The 18,295-nt window shown below is 39.0% G+C and overlaps 2 protein-coding genes across 2 annotated transcripts in view; both read right to left on the bottom strand.

Annotated features, from left to right (window-relative positions):
* Nucleotides 1-14,685, bottom strand: part of slc7a11 (solute carrier family 7 member 11) — a 76,715-nt gene extending 62,030 nt beyond the window's left edge. The window contains exons 1-2 of the mRNA XM_014027655.1: nucleotides 14,219-14,685; nucleotides 431-557 (exon numbers count right to left, since the gene is read on the bottom strand). Coding sequence (XP_013883109.1) covers nucleotides 431-557; nucleotides 14,219-14,492 — 401 coding nt within the window. The 5' untranslated portion in view covers nucleotides 14,493-14,685. The remainder of the gene's footprint in view (nucleotides 1-430; nucleotides 558-14,218) is intronic.
* The window catches only part of LOC106531738 (uncharacterized), a 15,386-nt gene continuing 4,489 nt past the window's right edge, over nucleotides 7,399-18,295 (bottom strand). The window contains exons 3-5 of the mRNA XM_014027656.1: nucleotides 8,496-9,578; nucleotides 7,900-8,216; nucleotides 7,399-7,813 (exon numbers count right to left, since the gene is read on the bottom strand). Of these exons, the coding sequence (XP_013883110.1) occupies nucleotides 7,575-7,813; nucleotides 7,900-8,216; nucleotides 8,496-8,842 (903 nt within the window). The 5' untranslated portion in view covers nucleotides 8,843-9,578 and the 3' untranslated portion in view covers nucleotides 7,399-7,574. The remainder of the gene's footprint in view (nucleotides 7,814-7,899; nucleotides 8,217-8,495; nucleotides 9,579-18,295) is intronic.

Genomic DNA, 18,295 nt, shown 5'->3' with positions numbered 1-18,295 from the left:
GAAGATGTCAGATTGGATCTAATTTTTTGAATAAACGTATAATTTCTGTTTCAACTTAGTGGTTAAGACTTGTACATTAATTAATTATTTATCTTGTCGCTCCTGACATTCCAAAGTTTTACACAACGTCTCAACTTCACTGGAATTGGGGTTGTATTTGTTAAGATTGTTCAGTTGTGGTGGCCATCTTGAATTGGGTTGACTCCAAGAGTTAATCAGTTGTAGGCGTTCATCCAGTGATTACTATGAGTTTCATAAAATGAGTCCAGTGGTTCATGAGATATTTTGTTAACAGAACACTTAGATACAGAGTAAACAGAATACCTGTTTCCTACAGGAGGTGAGAACGATTGACTAGTGCAGTTAATAAACTACACTGTAAATTATACTGTAGGTCTGGCTGAACAGAGTTCATTAAAGAACATCTTACCTGATTGCAATGAGTTCAGCCCACAGCCTAATAAAAGCCATCTGAGGTCCAAATGACTCCAGTATGTACGTATAATGTCCTCCAGACTTCTTTATACATGTCCCCAGCTCAGCATAGGACAGAGCTCCTGCAACAACAAAACACTCAGATCAGTCAAAAATGTTGCAAACTATCTCAGCAAATCTAAAATAAATTCAAAAAAACATGAAAAAATGTAGATGTGACCTGTCATTTGTGTGTTTTGCCTTTAGCATTCAGAATGTATGTTAGGGATGACTGTAAGCTACTACCACACAATGTTTAGCTCAATATCTGTTTGTCTGACGGACTTGTTTTTGTTCAATAATGTAGCTGAGAAAATCAGCTGTAGTTAAGTAAAATCAAATTAATCAGTTGTGGGTGCAAACACAGTACTTTATTTTAGAGTTTTACTACAACATGTTTAGTTGTTCATGAGATAATTTATCCAACAAACCTGGTCACCAATAGTTAAAGGCAACTAAACAACATGTTATTAATCAGAGCATGATTTAGGCATGACTGTCGGACACTAAACCTTTGTTTAATAACTCTAAAACTGAAGTTAAATAACTGAGATGTCTTGTTCTTTTTGTCGGCCATCTTGGAATTCTAAACAAATATAGAGATCAGTTGTTAGGGTTCAGTCTACTAATTAAGTTATGGCTACTGCTCTTAAATGGCATTTCTTGTTATAAAGGAAGTTGTGGCAGCCATCCTGAATCGGGTGGACCCAAAAAGATAATCTTTTGTAGAGACACCTCCAATAATTCACGTATATACTTGTTGTTACATTAAAATCAGTGCTGTGGTTCTTCTTACAATGCATGTGCTGATCTTCAGAGCTGTTGTTCCAAAAACTTTTAACTTTCTGATTGTGATCAAAAGGTGTAAAATACAGGTCTGAATCCCCACACTGTGTGTCCAGACTGTTTTCCTTCAAAACACCTTCAGAGGAGATCTGGACACCTTTGATTCGGTCACAGTTGGTTGTTTGAACACAGTTAGTTCTGATCCTTTATATAGAACCTTAATATTAAAGTGCTGTGACCCCACAGAGGCAGCAAAGTGATGATTAAACATCAAGATCAGATTTATAAAACATTTATTAGAAGACTGAACAACCCCATGTGTGAGAGAACCCTTGTTTTCAAGCTGCATCACAGGATGGCTGCAGCTGAGTGGTTAGAGGAGTCATCCTCCAATTTAAGAGTTGGCAGTTCAATTCTCTGCTATTCAGTTGTATGTCGAAATATCTCTGGGCAAGACACTGAACCCCCACTCTCTGACGTGTCCCGCCAGTGTGTGAATGTGATTTAAAGCAATGATTAGTTTCCAAGAAAATTATCTTTCTGTGTTAGAGAGATCTGTCAGGGTGTATTAAAAAAGGAAACCCAACTTAACATTGTCATTGTAGCAAAACTATACAAACTATAGCAGGAAGCATAGTTTCACTTAAAAATAGACAAGAAATGCTTTCTGATGCAACTTCATTCATGAATTTCCAGTTAAGCATGACTGAGCAGCATTGTGTTGGAATTTGGGTCCCGTGTTGGAGGTGGCTCACTTTCCAGGTCAATGAAATGAACATGGTTGATGCCAGTTGTTTGTTGAGAGGGGAGGGGTGTTGTGTTGTAGTGAAGGAATGAACCCAGGTCCAGAGGGAGGATGAAGTTTTTAAGTAAAAAGGATTTATTAAATAACAAAACAAAAGAGCTGGCAGGGCAGCTAAAATAAAACTAAAAGACAGAGGGATAAATCCATATAATGAACCGAAGAGAAGAGTATTTATACAGACAGAGGAAGAGAGAATATGAACAACAGCTGAGAGAAAACTAATTAAATAACTGCAGGTGCATGATAATTGAACAGGTGACCAGCAGGAAACAGACTGAGGAGAAAATGATGAGTAATGTCAAAGGGAAGACACAAGAGGGAGAACACAGACAACAAAACACACATCCTCACAAGGGGGACATGTGGAGGGCCCTGGACAGTGAAGAAAGTGAAACGTTTTGAAAATGTCCTGAATGCACAAAAGGAATTAAATTTCTAAGAAAAAGATACGAGTCGGTGTTCATTTTGTTGCATATCAGAGTCAGTCACCTCCATGAAGTGACCCAAATTTCAACACAATGCTGCTCACTCGTGCGTAACTGGAAATTCATGAATAAAGTATCATCAAAAAGTATTTGTTGTCTACTTTTAGGTGAAACGATGCTTCCTGCTGTAATATGTATAGTTTTGCCACTGTGACAATGTTAATTTGGGTTTCTTTTTGTATACACCCTGTGTTAGAGTGCTGAATGAATGTGTGTGTGAATGGGTAAATGAAGGCCCAGATTGTAAAGAGCTTCATGTATCCTGGTTGGACAGAAAGGTGCCATATAAGTGCAGTCCATTTACCTTTTATAGTTTGTAAAAATGTAAATAAAGAAACCCATTTCCTGGTGACAAACAACAAGTGCCTCCACTGAAGTATCTGACACTGACAGGTCTGTAGTCCATCACAGACACCATTTCAATAGGAAATTATCAGGTTTTACAATTTTATAAGTTTGTTGCCAAGAAATTTTGTTACAACAAAGACATAATCTATCAAACACAGGTTTCTTTACCTTCATTTCTGGACTTTTGACTGAACCTCAAGAAAAGCTGCACCCACAAAATTAAAAAATAATCATTAAAATTGTACATACATACTGTATACTGTGTATAGGCCACAGTGGTTGGCAGCACTAAACTAAAAATTAGTTCCACTAGCCCTAAAACACTAACAGATATTTAGGTCCCCTAATTCTAAAGCACTAAAATAACCCAGTCAACCCATGAACGTTTTTCAGACAACATGAGTCACATATTGTTGCTCTATTAAAAGGCTAATGTTATGTGTTTCTCAGGCATATATTTAAATACTATACCATAATAAAGTATCTATGTCACCTTTAGCTGTTATTAAAATGCTGTTTTTATGTTTAAAYAGAAAATAAACTTATCTTCTTATCAAAAGGAAAAAAACTTGTATACGTCCTCTGGACGGGTTCTTCTTTAATGAAACGTTTCGTCTCTCCTCCAAGAGACTTCTTCAGTCTGAGAGTTTCAGGCTAAATTCAGGCTTTTAAGCACTGCCTCCATGTGACTGATACTCACATCACATGGCTATTGTTGACACCTAATTAATACCTATTGTTAACAAGGGGTGGAGTGATACTGCCAATGGCAGCGCTGTGGGAGGGGGACAGCTGAAAACAGAGGCCCCCACCTCTGTTTAATGATGGACGGTCTTTCTTCACAAAAATGGCTTCTTTTACTCCTCTCTCAAACCAACGTTCCTCYCTATCAAGAAYGAGAACATCCTCATCTCTGAAAGAGTGACCGCTGGCCTGTAAATGAGTGAAAACTGCAGAGTTCTGGCCATTAGATGTAGCTCGTCTGTGTTGGGACATTCTTTTGAACAGTGGTTGCTTTGTTTCCCCGATGTATAACTGGTCGCAGTCCTCCTGGCACTTAACAGCATATACAATATTGCTCTGTTTGTGCCGGGGCACCGGATCTTTGGGGTGAACCAGCCTTTGCCCAAAACACATTACGGCAAAGGCTGGTTCACCCCAAAGATCCGGTGCCCCGGCACAAACAGAGCAATATTGTATATGCTGTTAAGTGCCAGGAGGACTGCGACCAGTTATACATCGGGGAAACAAAGCAACCACTGTTCAAAAGAATGTCCCAACACAGACGAGCTACATCTAATGGCCAGAACTCTGCAGTTTTCACTCATTTACAGGCCAGCGGTCACTCTTTCAGAGATGAGGATGTTCTCATTCTTGATAGAGAGGAACGTTGGTTTGAGAGAGGAGTAAAAGAAGCCATTTTTGTGAAGAAAGACCGTCCATCATTAAACAGAGGTGGGGGCCTCCGTTTTCAGCTGTCCCCCTCCTACAGCGCGGCCATTGCCAGTATCACTCCACCCCCTGTTAACAATAAGTGTTAATTAGGTGTCAATGATAGCCATGTGATGTGAGTATCAGTCACATGGAGGCAGGACTCAAAAGCCTGAATTTAGCCTGAAACTCTCAGACTGAAGAAGTCTCTTGGAGGAGAGACGAAACGTTTCATTAGAGAAGAACCCGTCCAGAAGACCTATACAATTTTTTTTCCTTTTGATTTTTTACCTGGATTATTGAGATGCATCAGGACATATCTTCTCATCACTTCCTCTTCTAAACACCTTGAAATTGGTCTCTGTCTCTTTAAGAACCACCTTCTGCTTCTGTCCTGCCCATTTCAGTGTGGGGGTCACGGGGGGGGGGGGGGGGTGCATGTGCGCTATGATGCAGTTTATTTGGCATCTGAAAATACTTTCCTCAAAGGTACTTTGAATCTGAAAAGAGCTTCACTGAGTGAGAACTAATGTGGAGAGCTAAGCAGACAGTTAGGTTTCACTTTCACTTTGACCCGAGAGCCTGCAGGAGTCATGGGCGGGGTGTGTGGGGAGGGGTGAGGGGGTGCACTCTGCCATGAGGAAGTTCAGCTTAAAGACACGTCCCAGAGGTGTTTCTGGTACCAAAAGGTGTTTCTGGTCCCAAAAGTTGTTTCTGGTCCCAAAAGGTGTTTCTGGTACCAAAAGGTGTTTCTGGTCCCCACCTGTCGTTTTGCTCCTCAGCATGGCTTCATAAAAACACTGCAGGATTTCTCAAACATGATGAATGAGTCAGAGCAAGGCTTTGGACATGTTTTTATGAGAGTATAACATTATAACATGACATAAAACTCAAAAGAGGTGATTTTACATGATATTGCCTCTTTAAGACGTATCATTGACATTCTGTATTTGGGTTCATATATTGTCACCTGGTGGATCAGTGGCATATGAATAAAATGTACAACAGCTTTCATTGTCAGCTGTTAACATAAATGTTGATCAGTAACATTTATAGACCTCAGTTAGTGCTTCTAAATTTAGCTTAGAAATTTAGCAAGCGCTAATCCACTAATAAATTTTAAAATTAGCAAAAACCTTAAAGCACTAATCAAGAAATTATTTCCCCTATTAGTGCTTTAGTGGAACTGTGCCCAGCACTGATAAGCCAACATGAGATATTTACACAGAAAGATGTTACACACAGGGGCACCTGCAAGATTTTATTGAAGGTTTCACACAAAACCTGCACAATGCCCACCTGACCCACACAAACACAGACCACATGCATGTGATGTGGGTTGACACACACACACAACAACTATGTGACACCATGAACCTGTCAGGTCCTGACCAACACGATGCCACACGGACACGATTTAGCGAGAAACAAAGAAATTTGCCAAAGTTATTATTTTTTTCATGAAGGTGAACAAAACAAAGTGACGCTGACTGTAGAAGTGTTTCACACAACAAACCCACAGCTCAGAAAGCTTCGATTTATAAATTAGAGTAGCAGCTTAGGGTTCATGGATTAAGGTAAGTTTTCTTAAACTGATTAAAACCATTGTTCTTTTTTTAAATCGTTTTAGTTAGCCTTTTGCTTCTAACTTTTAATTAGCTTTTAGCTACTATTTTCCCACCCATAACATTTAGTTAACTTTTTTTTACGTTCAGCTAACCTTTTGCTACTTTTAGCAAGTATTTTGAAAATTCCGTTCACATTATTGTGACAAGGAAAACAAGATGGGGGTCTCTGCAATACATGTTGTCTTGTGAGCGGAGATGGCCCTGCTTGTGATTGGTGGAGCTCTTTATGTGGGCGGAGACAGCCCTACTCGTGGAGTAGTTTGGTCTAGTTGGGCAGGAAGCAACGTGTTTTTTTTTAGATTAATTTTAGTCACAACTTGAGAAAGGAAAGAGCTAGCTGCACGAAATTGGAACACCATACATGTGGAGGGACGAGTAACAGTCTGGCTTGGTCAAACCATCCCTAACCAGCCTGTAAATAGATCACTAAAATCAATATGAATGTGAATATTAGTCGTAATTTGAGACAGGAAGAAGCTTGCCACGTGAAATTTTAAGTTAAATTATGTTTTCATGTTCACAATAATTTTTATTTGAGTCATTGGTTCTCATGCAAGAACATGTTCGTATTCTTCTCCTAAATTTCTCTTACTTTTGTTCGTACAAAGGGTTCGTACGAACATGTCACGTCAGATTCAACAANATATATATTTCTAAGAGCAACATAACTCACTCCAAGATGAACAAACAAAAACAAGCATTGGTTATTCAAACAAACTAATGCATGAATCACTGACTGAAGGAATGATTATTGATTAAATGTTTCTTCTCACTATAGAAACTGTAAACACTAATTAGTGATAATTAAACAAACATTACTGTAAATAAACAAATAAAATATATAAACTAAATGAGAGCTTTAAGCATAGAACAACAGGAAAAACAGACACATTATGGGCCGGTTTCCCGTACATGGATTAAGCCTGGTTCTAGATTAAATCACATTTTAAACCAGGCTTTATTGAAACAGCTTTCTTAGTTTTGGATTACAGTAGTCCCAGACTTGTCCTAGTCTTGAGTTAAATAATCTTCTTTTTTAGAGGAAGACTAGAGCTAATCCAGGTCTAAATGAAGACTTAAATTAAACGTGGCCAGAGGCAGACTTCAGATTAAAGCCTGTATGCTTCACTGTGGATGGGCCAAATGGATTCTCTTGACCATACTATACTCAGTGGTGGAGAAAGTACTCAAATACTGTACTACTGTAAGATAGATTCTTAAAATACTTGATTTGACTCAATTTTTTCTTATTTTAAAAATCTTACCAAGTAAAATGTTCTTACTCCACTGGCAGAAGTATTTGACTTAATTTGAGTCAAATTTTCAGACTAACAAGACAAATAATCTTACACATTCTGAAAACAAGATGATTATTCTTACACAATCAGTTCTTGTTTAGTAAATCAGTCTGAAAACAAGATCAAAAAGACTTTTTGGCTGATATAAGGTTTTAAAACTTGGTAAGATGGACAGTTTTTGCAGTGTATGAACTTAACATTTTAATATTGTGACAAGAATTTCTTGTTCAAGCTCAAAAGAAGTTGGTTTTCAAAGTTTTTTGAGTCCAGTCTGGCTCTTTTGGGAGAGAAAATCTGTCCTGCTGTACTGAATAGTCTTTCACATGCTGCTGAGGCAGGCAAGGGTGTGTTTAACTTTTACGACAAATTGCACACTGCAGGGACTGACTTGAGAACATCCATTGTAGTGGCACTGCTGGCCAAGTACCCATCTAGCTGTGTGGAACTCCTGAATGTTGGTCTTCATAACACTGAAGTAGTTGTCCTCTGATGAGCTCGAGTTGTTACCAGGAAGCTGCACTGGCTCCTGTTCCAGGTGGGTCTTGATGTAGTCCAGACCTAAACACAACAATCATTATTCATACCAAATAGAAGACACTTAGTTCATCTAATTACCTAAATGAGATGCAAATGAATGCATGTACCTAGTTTCAACATGTCTTCGTTGCTTGTCCAAGATATGCGAAACTTAGGCAGAAGAATTGCTGCTGCGATGAGTTCTGGGTCAGCAAGCATGGGTCCAAACTGCCGCTGTATTCTTCCTTGAATGACATCAATCAGTGGCTGACAGAACTTAGAGGAGAGACGAAGGTGGCCAAGCTTCACTGTCAGGAGGGTTATGGTGGGCATGAGCCATCCCATATGGACATCTGCTTCTGTCTGCATGATGTTGAGGGCCTTGGAGATTGGGCTCATGGTTGCAACAAATTCAGTCAGGAAAGCAAGCTCTGCAGGATTTAACCTGTAACAGAAAATTATTGTCATTTAATTTATCTTTGTAATTTATATCAGCATAAAGCATTGTATTAGTTAATATACTTTTCCAAAGAGCCTGATCAAATCTTTGCATAAAACTTACAAATTAAAAGTTATATTGTGATCAGAGTATGTCCATAATTTGATTTTGTTACTGAATAGTTTGTGCAGGTTAAGTTTTTTTCAACATCACTAGTGTAAGTTTTAGGTCACTTCTTGTTCACTGAAAAAATAAAATAAAGATGTATGATTATGTGTCACTTACATGGGCACTTTAAGTGCAATGGCAACTGCTCTGATGGCCCCTTCTCCACTGTCCTTGATGATCCTCAACACATGTTCCACCTCCAGAAACAAGGAGTTCCACCTGGTGTCGTTAAGGCGGATGAGCTGGAGTTTACACTCTCTTTTAATTAGCTCAGCAGCTATCGTAGACCGACCACTTTTGTTCCACAGCGCCCAACACTTTGCAGATGCTGCACGTGAAACCTTTTTGTAGGTCTCATTTGAGTTTGCTTTTGTGGCATCCACTGTTGAGATCAGGTTAAGCGTATGGCAAGCACACTGATGATGCTTTGGCAGTTGATATTCGGAACAATCGTCTTCATCCATAAGAGATGCAACCTCAACAGCCTCTACATCCACGCCCTGATCATCTTCCTCGTCATCATTCACTGTCACTGCCTTTTGGCCTTCAGCTGAACTTCCTGCGCTGGATGTTTCCAAACTGTCATTTTCGTCAGGGCCATAAAATAAACCCTAAAGGCCTTGATGAAATTTGAGCCATTGTCAGTAGCGGTTTTTACAATTTTCTCCCTAATGTTGTACTCCATATGAATATCGTTAAGGACACCAGCTAATGCATCAAATGTGTGGGAACCTTTAAGCCGCCTGCGGGCAAGAGCTACTGAAGATCTCTCAAGGCTGTCAGGAACTATTCAGTGAGCAGTCACTCCAACAAAGCTTCATCGATGTGCAGTCCAGGAATCTGTTGTTGTGGCTATGTACAGTATTTGATATTTTGCATTGCTTTCCTCACATTTGCCTTCATTTCAGCTGTAGATTTTTCGATCCTGGTTTGAACCATTGAACGAGACATCACAGCGGAATTAGGCTGAAGCTGCTGCACCAGGCTTTGAAATCCTGATTGTTCCACTATTCCAAAAGGGTGCAAACCCTGAACAATGAAGTTTATCACTGCATGGTCAGTGCTCTTCTGAGAAACCTTAGTGGTATCCTCTAGTTTTTGCTGCTTGCTGGTTGAAGCACCTTCACTGGACTCAGGTCCTCTCTTTTTGATGGCTGCAGTTAGTGCAAGGTATTGCTGGAGATGAGTGCTGTGCTTTCTCTGGAATAAAAAAAACAAACTCAATTAATCCAAATTTATACAAACTAAATAAGACTAATATAGAACCACATTGAGTGTTAGTACACTACACCTTAAAAATAAAAACTCTAAATGAGATGGGCCCTTTAAAGCTGTGGTCAAGTCTCAAACTGATCTGTGAAAGGGCCAAGTGGCTTTTATTCTAACCATGTGGTGGCACAGCTGATTTGGATCATTCAATCAACTAAACTGTCTTCAAACAGCCGTTTCACATGTGCCCTTGCTTAATTGGAGCAAAAAACTAAGTACATTTTATTTGCATAGCAATGTATTTTTTCATAGATAGGTATCGCAAAGTGCAAAATTGTCTGAACTAAATACAAACACATAATAAGGGCATCAATCATTGTTTTACACGTACATTAAATAAAAGTTACAAAATGACCAGGCTCGGAGATTGTGAAGAGCTACAGAAGCTGTTTACAACAGACCATCTCTATTCAAGATGGCACAATACGTATGTGTCGTCTTCCTCTGGCTACATAAAATGACTACGGTCACTCTCACACCACATTACAAAATTTACGTAAAGTTACTGATGGACTGTGAGGCAAAGGCAGAGCAGAGTATATGAAAATAAAACGCACACTAACAACGAAGCTTTAAAATAGCCTCCCGCCTCTTCTATCCAATCTGGCGCTATTTATTCTTTATTCCTTTGACTTCATAAAATAAAAGCAGTCGCACTCGCCTGTGTGTTAGCAGCATTAGCAACCTGCATGTTAGGCTAGATTATAATAATTTAAGCATGTTTAGCCTACTTGTTGCTAGTGACGCATTTGAACAAGAAGCTTGGCAAGATTGCAACATGATTTCGCATCAGGTAGCATTTACCAACTTACCTCAATATGCTTTTTGAGGTTTGACGGTGAATTTTTGAAAGCTAGAAGTTCATGCTTTCGGGGAGGCAAAGCTGGCATCAGAATCTCCATGAGTCATTTTTAAAACCGGTTAACTCAAAAAGCTCTTTTAAATAAGACCATGGGTGGCGCAAATCGTCTCGCTGACTCTCCATGCTTGAATCCATTTTGAGTGTGGCAGGCGGTGCTTTGAATGATGCTGCTCCTGCAGGTGCTGAGGAACCGCCCGAGTGCCCCACTTGGCGCTTTTTCTCGAAAGAGGGTCTAATATAGTCCTCGCAATTACTTTCAAACTAAAAAAAGTCAACAAAATGTAATGTGACGTGAAAGTAAAGTGTAACGCAGCGCATTATAGAAATGTAGTGAAGTAGAAAGTACTGATACTCAATGTAAAATGTAGTGGAGTAAAAGTAAAAGTACCTGTGATTAAATCTACTTAAGTAAAGTACAGATACATGAAAAATGTACTTAAGTACTGTAACGAAGTACTTGTACTTCGTTACATCCCACCACCGACAATACTACATCAATGATGCTGGAAGACCACCACAAAGAGCAGAAAGGAGATTTCTCTGAGACAGACGCAACCCGCTGACTTAATTTGATGATACTGATTTCTGTGAGCGTTTTTGTACAAAAACACAGCCGCTGAAATAATGAGTTTGTTTCAGCCATTGATCAAACTGGCCATGCTTATAGATACAACTTTGTTGTGCAGCACTTTTTATGAAGATAAAGAAGCTGGAAACAGTTGAGTGATCCACATGTTATCACTTTGATTTTGTTTGACTACATTTATCATTTTGCAAATAGTTAAGAGGAGAAAATCTGGTTTATTTTTGAATAAATTTTGGTTGAATCATGATTGTAATGGAATATTTTTATGTCACAATGACACAAGGTCAAGGGCAATTTGTGCTCATGAAACTCTATAGCAAGTTTTTCATGAATATTCATTCTTTTCCCTCTTGCTGTGCTGCCTGGGATGAAGATACTGGCTGCCAAGCTTGTTTAAAGTTTGCTGCACAACATTTAGACAAGCCTGTGTAATACTGGGAGAATATAGTCTGGTCAGATGAGACCAACATTGAACTGTTTGGATGCCAGAATACACATCATGTTGGGAGGTCAAATGGCACTGCACATCAGCCCAAAAACACCATATAAGGCTGTGTTTCCTGCCTCAGATATCAGGAAGTGTTCATTCATAAACGACATCGCAAAGTAAAAAAGAAGAACTTTACGAGTTTGGACATTGTAGTCCTGCTCTCCGAGATCCGGAAAAAATATTTGTTCTCTTTAGCAGCGTCAGCTGTGGAATTAAAGGAGCTGCTWAAAGGAATGAAATGTTCTGTTAATGTCGTGTCTCCTGTGCGTACGAACGGTTCTTGCATGAGGCCCATTCTTCTGTTTTAAACTGTACAGACAGTCAATAAATCATATTTTTTTTACTATTATAACTTCCTCTTTTGAGTTGCCCCACAAGACATGTTAATCTGACCAATCACAGTTAGGGAAAACTCTGCCCCCACACCAACTTTGTTAATCACAATTAGGGTCAACTCCGCCCACATCAAAACCTCCACCAATCATGAGTAGGGCCGTCTCCGCCCACATGACAACATGTACCGCAGAGACCCCTACTTGAGGAAAACTAAAATAATTGTGGCACACTTGTAATTTGAACACAGATCTGCTTAGAGACTGTAACGTGTACATAAATTAATGCCAGTATTGTAGTATTACTGGGTCCATGTTCTACTTTCTGCTACCTCAGTCTGACAGTAAACCTGAACCACAGGAAGATAATTAAAGCCGTTTAAACTTTATTGCCATGTTTAGTAAGTTTTCAGTGGAAAGCCCTGAAGTTGTTTAGCTGTAACAACTATCTTTAAGTGGTATGACTCAAATAAATAATCAGTTTGAAGACATCAATTTAAAATATTCAGCTAATGATTTATTTTGTCTGAATCCATGTAGTGCTTCAATGATGTGTTTTTTTTTCCTAACAAACACATGTACAAAAACACCACCTCTGCTTTTAGCAATGAGCTGTAATAATTACCTGGGATACAAATCAGCTTTCATAATCCAACAATGGGAATACCTGAGCTGGAATAATTCAAATTTAATCTGTAGTTATAGTCTTGTGCTCAAACTGCCTGTCACGTCTGACATTTCTGACAGAATCAAACATTGATCCAGTAATTAACACTTGTTGGAACGTGTTTTAAACTATATTAACTCATTAAGATGTTACCATCATTGAGCTTGTTGCTTATTTAACACAATATTCTAATTCTAATTCAAAAGCAGGTCCTTCTGAAAGACGAGCCTCTGCATGTAAAGTAAAATAAACAGTAGCAGTATTCCACTTGTTAACATGTTGCTCCAGGTTAAAGACTGGACTACAGCAGTTGTAACGTTTTGTCTGTTGAGCTGGAGGTGGTCTATGATCGGACCACTGAGGGCCTAATGCTTGGTCATCTGGACCACAGCTGACATTAAAAGACCACTGGACAGACAGAACGCTGAGCGCTAAATGATGCAGCTAAAACTGAGCTGTAAAGCTAACAGAACACACACTGAAGGATAAAAGTAGAACAGGCTCTAATTCGAAAAAAAAATACAAAATTCAAACAAGTAAAAAGTAAAAGCAGCAAAACTGTCGCTAAAACATAGCAAAACCTATGCTAAACAAAAATAAACAAAATAGTAGCTTCAATTATGAAAGGCAATGCTGTTTTGTAAAATTGGCTAATATTACAAAAAAATGTAGCTCAAACTAGCAAAACTGATACTACGTTACCAAACAGTAGTTAAAAATAACAATACCTTTGTTAAAACTATCATTTATAAAATATTCCCTACTATTAAGAAAAATGCAGCTAAAATTAACAAAAAATAAATAAAAAAAACTAATAAGCATACATTATCTGCCACTCCCTCAAAAGATCGGACAGACTTTCTAGGTTCTACAGAGAGTCGGTGTTAACAGAAACAGACGTTCCTAGAGCTAATTTTGACCCATCCGACAGGAACCACAGGCAGGTTCAGGTGAAAGGTCGGGAGGGTCATGGTCTTCAACAGATTTGGACAGTGAGCAAAATTGTTACAAAGGTTTTGTGGTCGTCCTGGTGGAGTTTGATGCTGTTTCCCTGAATTTAAGTTTAAACATAGCTGGACGGTACAAGAGTTTGTAACGACATCAGTGTCGAGCGGACAGAGTCATGTGACTCGTGCTCTAAAGATAGCCTGACTGAAGGTCCCCATTAGCAAATGTGTAGTTAAAAGCTAATAGTAGCAAAACAATAGATTACATTTTAAATTATTAAAAACTAAATTTAACAAAATAGTGGCTAAAAATAGCTAAAATGGTTGTTAAAAGCTAAGATTTACAGAATTATTATTGCTAAAAACTAAAAGTAGCATAAAAGATGATGAAATCAAGTCAGTTTCTTGTGGGAGAACAATGTTTCTGAAGGACTTAAACAATGTCAGTGCATTTCTATGGAGAATATAACTGTAAATCAAAATATTTTATATAAAAGTATCAAAAACCAGAATTCTTAGCTTTCATCTCCTGAATATACAGTATTTTCCTGTGTGAACGGTGAAGCAAAAATGCATTATTTTCATGGTTTGGCATAGTTAATCCCTTTCTCTGAAGGACAACTGAGTCTTTGTGAACCTGTCCACACGTTCACATCTGTTCTTCATGAAACATGCAGATCAACTCACCAAAAAGAGACAGGACCCCGCAGGCAATCCAAACTACCAGAGACATCCCCACGCTGCCCGAGTGCTTCAGGATCCCCTTTGGGGAGATGAAGATCCCGGCTCCGATGATGGTCCCGACGATGATGGAGATCCCTCTGAACAGGGTCACCTTCTTTCCCAGTCCCACCTTCCTGTCATCCTGCGGCTTTCCTCTGGGGTCGCTCCCGTTCTGGGCAAACCTGTGTCCATCTGAAGCCACGGTTCCATCCTTGACAGTAGAAGAAGACGTGTCCATCTTTTTTAACACTGTCTTCAGACAGAAGTGAGTCTGATGGATGATTTGACTCTGGTGGAAGAAAAACTGAAGTTGAAGAAATATACCCTCCTCAGTTCTACTTTCTGTTTTTAATTGTCCTTCATCCCGGTGTCATAAAGCTTTCGGGTGTTTGCTCTTCCCCTCCACCTGTGTCCCTGTCCCTCTGCCTTGTGTCTCTGTCTCATCCCATGTTTGCATTTATAGTCCTTCCCTCCCCCTCTTCAGAGGCAAGCCTCCTCTCTAAAACCAACTGTGGCTCACCCGACTGGGGTCCCCCTCCGACCAGAGGCCAGGCAATAACACAACCTGTTTCGAAGCAACACAATCAGTTTCTCCTGTAAATGTAACTTTTCTTTTTTTTCTGACATTTAATACATTTGTGTTCAAGACAATATTTAGTTGTAGCTCAAAGCTGTTGCAGCTTGTTTTGTGATTGTTGTTTTTCTGGAAACCAGTGATACAAGCAGAAGTGGGGAAACAGGAACTTCGACATAACTTCTTTCAGATAACTTTTAGCTAGGTGTGGTGGAGGGAGAGACCAAGTCTGCCAGGGGCTCACAAATCTTCTTGGTTCAGATGCACTCACAGGTTTCCACAAAGGTACAAAGGTATGTCAAATATCCACTTTTTCTACAGGGATTTAGGCCTCATCTTCACGTATCTGTTCAGGCCGAGCCTGCATGATGTGCAGGAATTGCCTCAATAGTTCAACATCTACAGGAAAATAAGAAACAAAACAGGAAATCCTGTTATCTGTTATTACCTGAAGCAAAAGAGGAAGAGAGACAAGAGCCCAAACCAATTTTTTTGCGTGAGTGGGTTTTCTACTTTGTGTCACTTAAAACTAATGTCATATTATGTTTGTGATGGAACTAATACTTTTATGTTTAAGTAAGTAATTCATGACATCCTTTAATGACCTAGGTTTTCATGACATGYTGTTCATCTGCAGACAGAATGATTAAAGTCAGAACAAGATCTGCTAACAACAGTCATTCTTAGATATCACTTTGTTTATCTTTGTGTTTTCCATTGACCTTGTATCAAATCTTGCTTTATTAAGAAGACATAATAGTGTTTGTTAAACAGTATATATGAGGCCTCGACTGCCTCAGAGAAGCAGGAGCAGAGATCAGGGGGTCAGTCTGATGTTGTTCTCTGTGTTTCCTGTTGTTGCAATAAAACTCAGCTGATCATCTCACAGAGTACCTTCATTCTTGTATTTCTGTCTTTGTTAAATAAATATTTCCATAACTTTGTTCAAATTGTTTATACTCAGGTGTTTTATTTTAAAACTACTTATTTCTCACGTTTGTGTACCTGCTCTACTGCTTTTTGAGGTAGGGGTGTCTCAATTCCAGTTTTCTCAAACCAAGTACTTCAGTTTGGGTACTCACCAATACAGGGAACTTACTGAGTACTTAGTCAGAACATAAACATTATACAGTAAATTTAAAAACACATTTCATTTATTTAGAACAAGGTGTCTCCTCGGACTGAATCAAATCAAAAATACTGCAGGGTATTTACTGTTACTGTGAACTTGGGTAACTTTCTTAAACATGGAAGTGACAAACTTTTTCACTTGAAATATAAACTGGAACACATTCAGCTGAGTATTGATACCAGTAACAATACAGGTACTGGAATTGGTCCTGAGTATTGGGATATTATGTATGAATATTTGTAAAAATGTTTGTATTGGGTCACTACTAGTGTAAAGCAAAGTTAAAAGAGACACTTGATCAGATTTATTGATCAGTAACAGATTGAAATGTATTGTTGAAGTTAATAATATTACTTAAGATTAAGATTACTTAATTTACTTAATTTAATTTTGAAACATGAGATGGAGGATGACAGCGTTTCTGTGTGATTCTTTATCCTTTAAATTAAAAAAATGGATTTACCTGCTGTTTGATTATTTTAGATGTTGTACTGCTGGATCCTTACAACACTTATCTAAACAACAGAAGAAAAACAAATAGATCAAAACATCTGATGAGGTCAGAAACTTTAGTGGCAGCACAGACACCTCATCTTCTCCAGCTCAGAGGAGGTTCTGTGTCTGTCTCCAAAAGAAATATAAAAATATTCAACCAGTTCTTAAATCATCAAAAAAATTAACACATCTCAAAATATTTCACAATTAAAGAACTGATTTAATCTTTGAATGAATCATACAAACCCAATCCCATTGAAGCTGGGATGTTGTGTAAAACAAATAAAAACAGAATATGATGACTCGTAAATCCTTTTCAACCTATATTCAACTGAATTACCTGCAAATAGAAGATGCTGCAACAGGGTCCTGTTTACCTCTGTGTTGCATCAGTTTTCCTTTTAACAACACTCAAGTGGTTGTGAACTGAAGACACTAGTTGTTGAAGCTTTGCTTGTTGAATAGCTTCAGTTGTGTGAAATTATAATCGAACTTTGGAAAGTTTCATTTTAGAGATTAAAGCAAAAAGCTGCTGCAGAGAAAAAAGCTGCTGGAACAGGAGCTGAAAACCCAGCAAGGTGTTTTCAGCCCAGAAAAGCGGCTGGAGGGACTCCGCGAAGACTTCCTTCCTGCAGCAACATGGAAGCAAGACTGATGAACCAACGTTCAGACAGAGTACGCTCAAACTGAGCGTCGAGCAGAGTGAGAAGAACAAGATAAGGATGAAAACATGAGTATGTTTGGTGCAGGTGTTGAGACGTGTCTGAGAAACTGTGAGAAACTGTTACCTCAGGCAGACTCAAACCAAAACACCGTTCGTTCGTTCATTCAAAATAAATTAAACGCTTCTTCTAGAAGGCTCTAATTCAGCACACGAACACTCATCTCTATGGATGAAGAATAACTCACTAATATAAAACAAAAATAAAAAAAATCAGTAGGTCCTCTGGATGGTTCTTCTTTAGTGAAATGTTTCATCTCTCCTCCAAGAGACTTCTTCAGTCTGATGAGTTTCAGGTGAACTCAACACAAATAGGGAAAAACAGAATAAAACAAGGGGACGCTGAACCCCGCCTGCATTCACTACATACATATAACAAAACACCAAATAACCACAGCGAAGCATCCAAACCAATAAGTCAGGTGATGGAGCACATGACCCTCTATGAACAATAGAGCTAATCAAGCCTATTGTTAGGTGATGGTCCTGTTTTACATGTGACCAACCTGTTTAACACATTCTCACTCCCGACTCGTCAACATATTGACACTTTTCCAAAGTTCCCTCTGCGTCTTATTTTGATGCGTCAGGTGACCCCCTCGCGTCAGTCCTTGACGCCCGCGGCTTTTCCGGGTTGTGCCACCAGGGGTCTTTGGGTCGGGGGTCTGAGGTTAACATGAGGGATCAGGATTAATGGTTGAGTTTAGGGACTGGGGTCAGGGATAGGATGTCTACTGTAAATATTAGGTAATTTTAGGCTTTGGAACACGTAGTTGACGTGAATTTCCTACATTTTCTAAAAAAGGTTAATTTTAGGTATAGGGTCAGGGACAGGAAGTCTACAGTGAATAAAGGTAATTTTACGCTTTGGGACGGTAGTTTTTGTGCATTTTCTACACTTTCTGAAATTATGACAACAGATCCCGCCCCATCTCATCAAAAAAATGATGCAAAGGGCCTATGCGACACGTCAAAATTGGACACAGAGGGAACTTTGGAAAAGCGTCAATATGTGACAACGTGGGAGTGAGAATGGGTTGACTTGTTTGTCCATGTGGAGGCGGAGCTTATAAGGCTGAGTTCACCTGAAACTCTCAGACTGAAGAAGTCTCTTGGAGG

This window comes from Austrofundulus limnaeus, unplaced genomic scaffold (assembly GCF_001266775.1).
Source record: "Austrofundulus limnaeus strain Quisiro unplaced genomic scaffold, Austrofundulus_limnaeus-1.0 Scaffold670, whole genome shotgun sequence".
NCBI classification, from domain to species: domain Eukaryota; kingdom Metazoa; phylum Chordata; class Actinopteri; order Cyprinodontiformes; family Rivulidae; genus Austrofundulus; species Austrofundulus limnaeus.
This window is presented reverse-complemented; position numbering and strand designations above follow the sequence as displayed.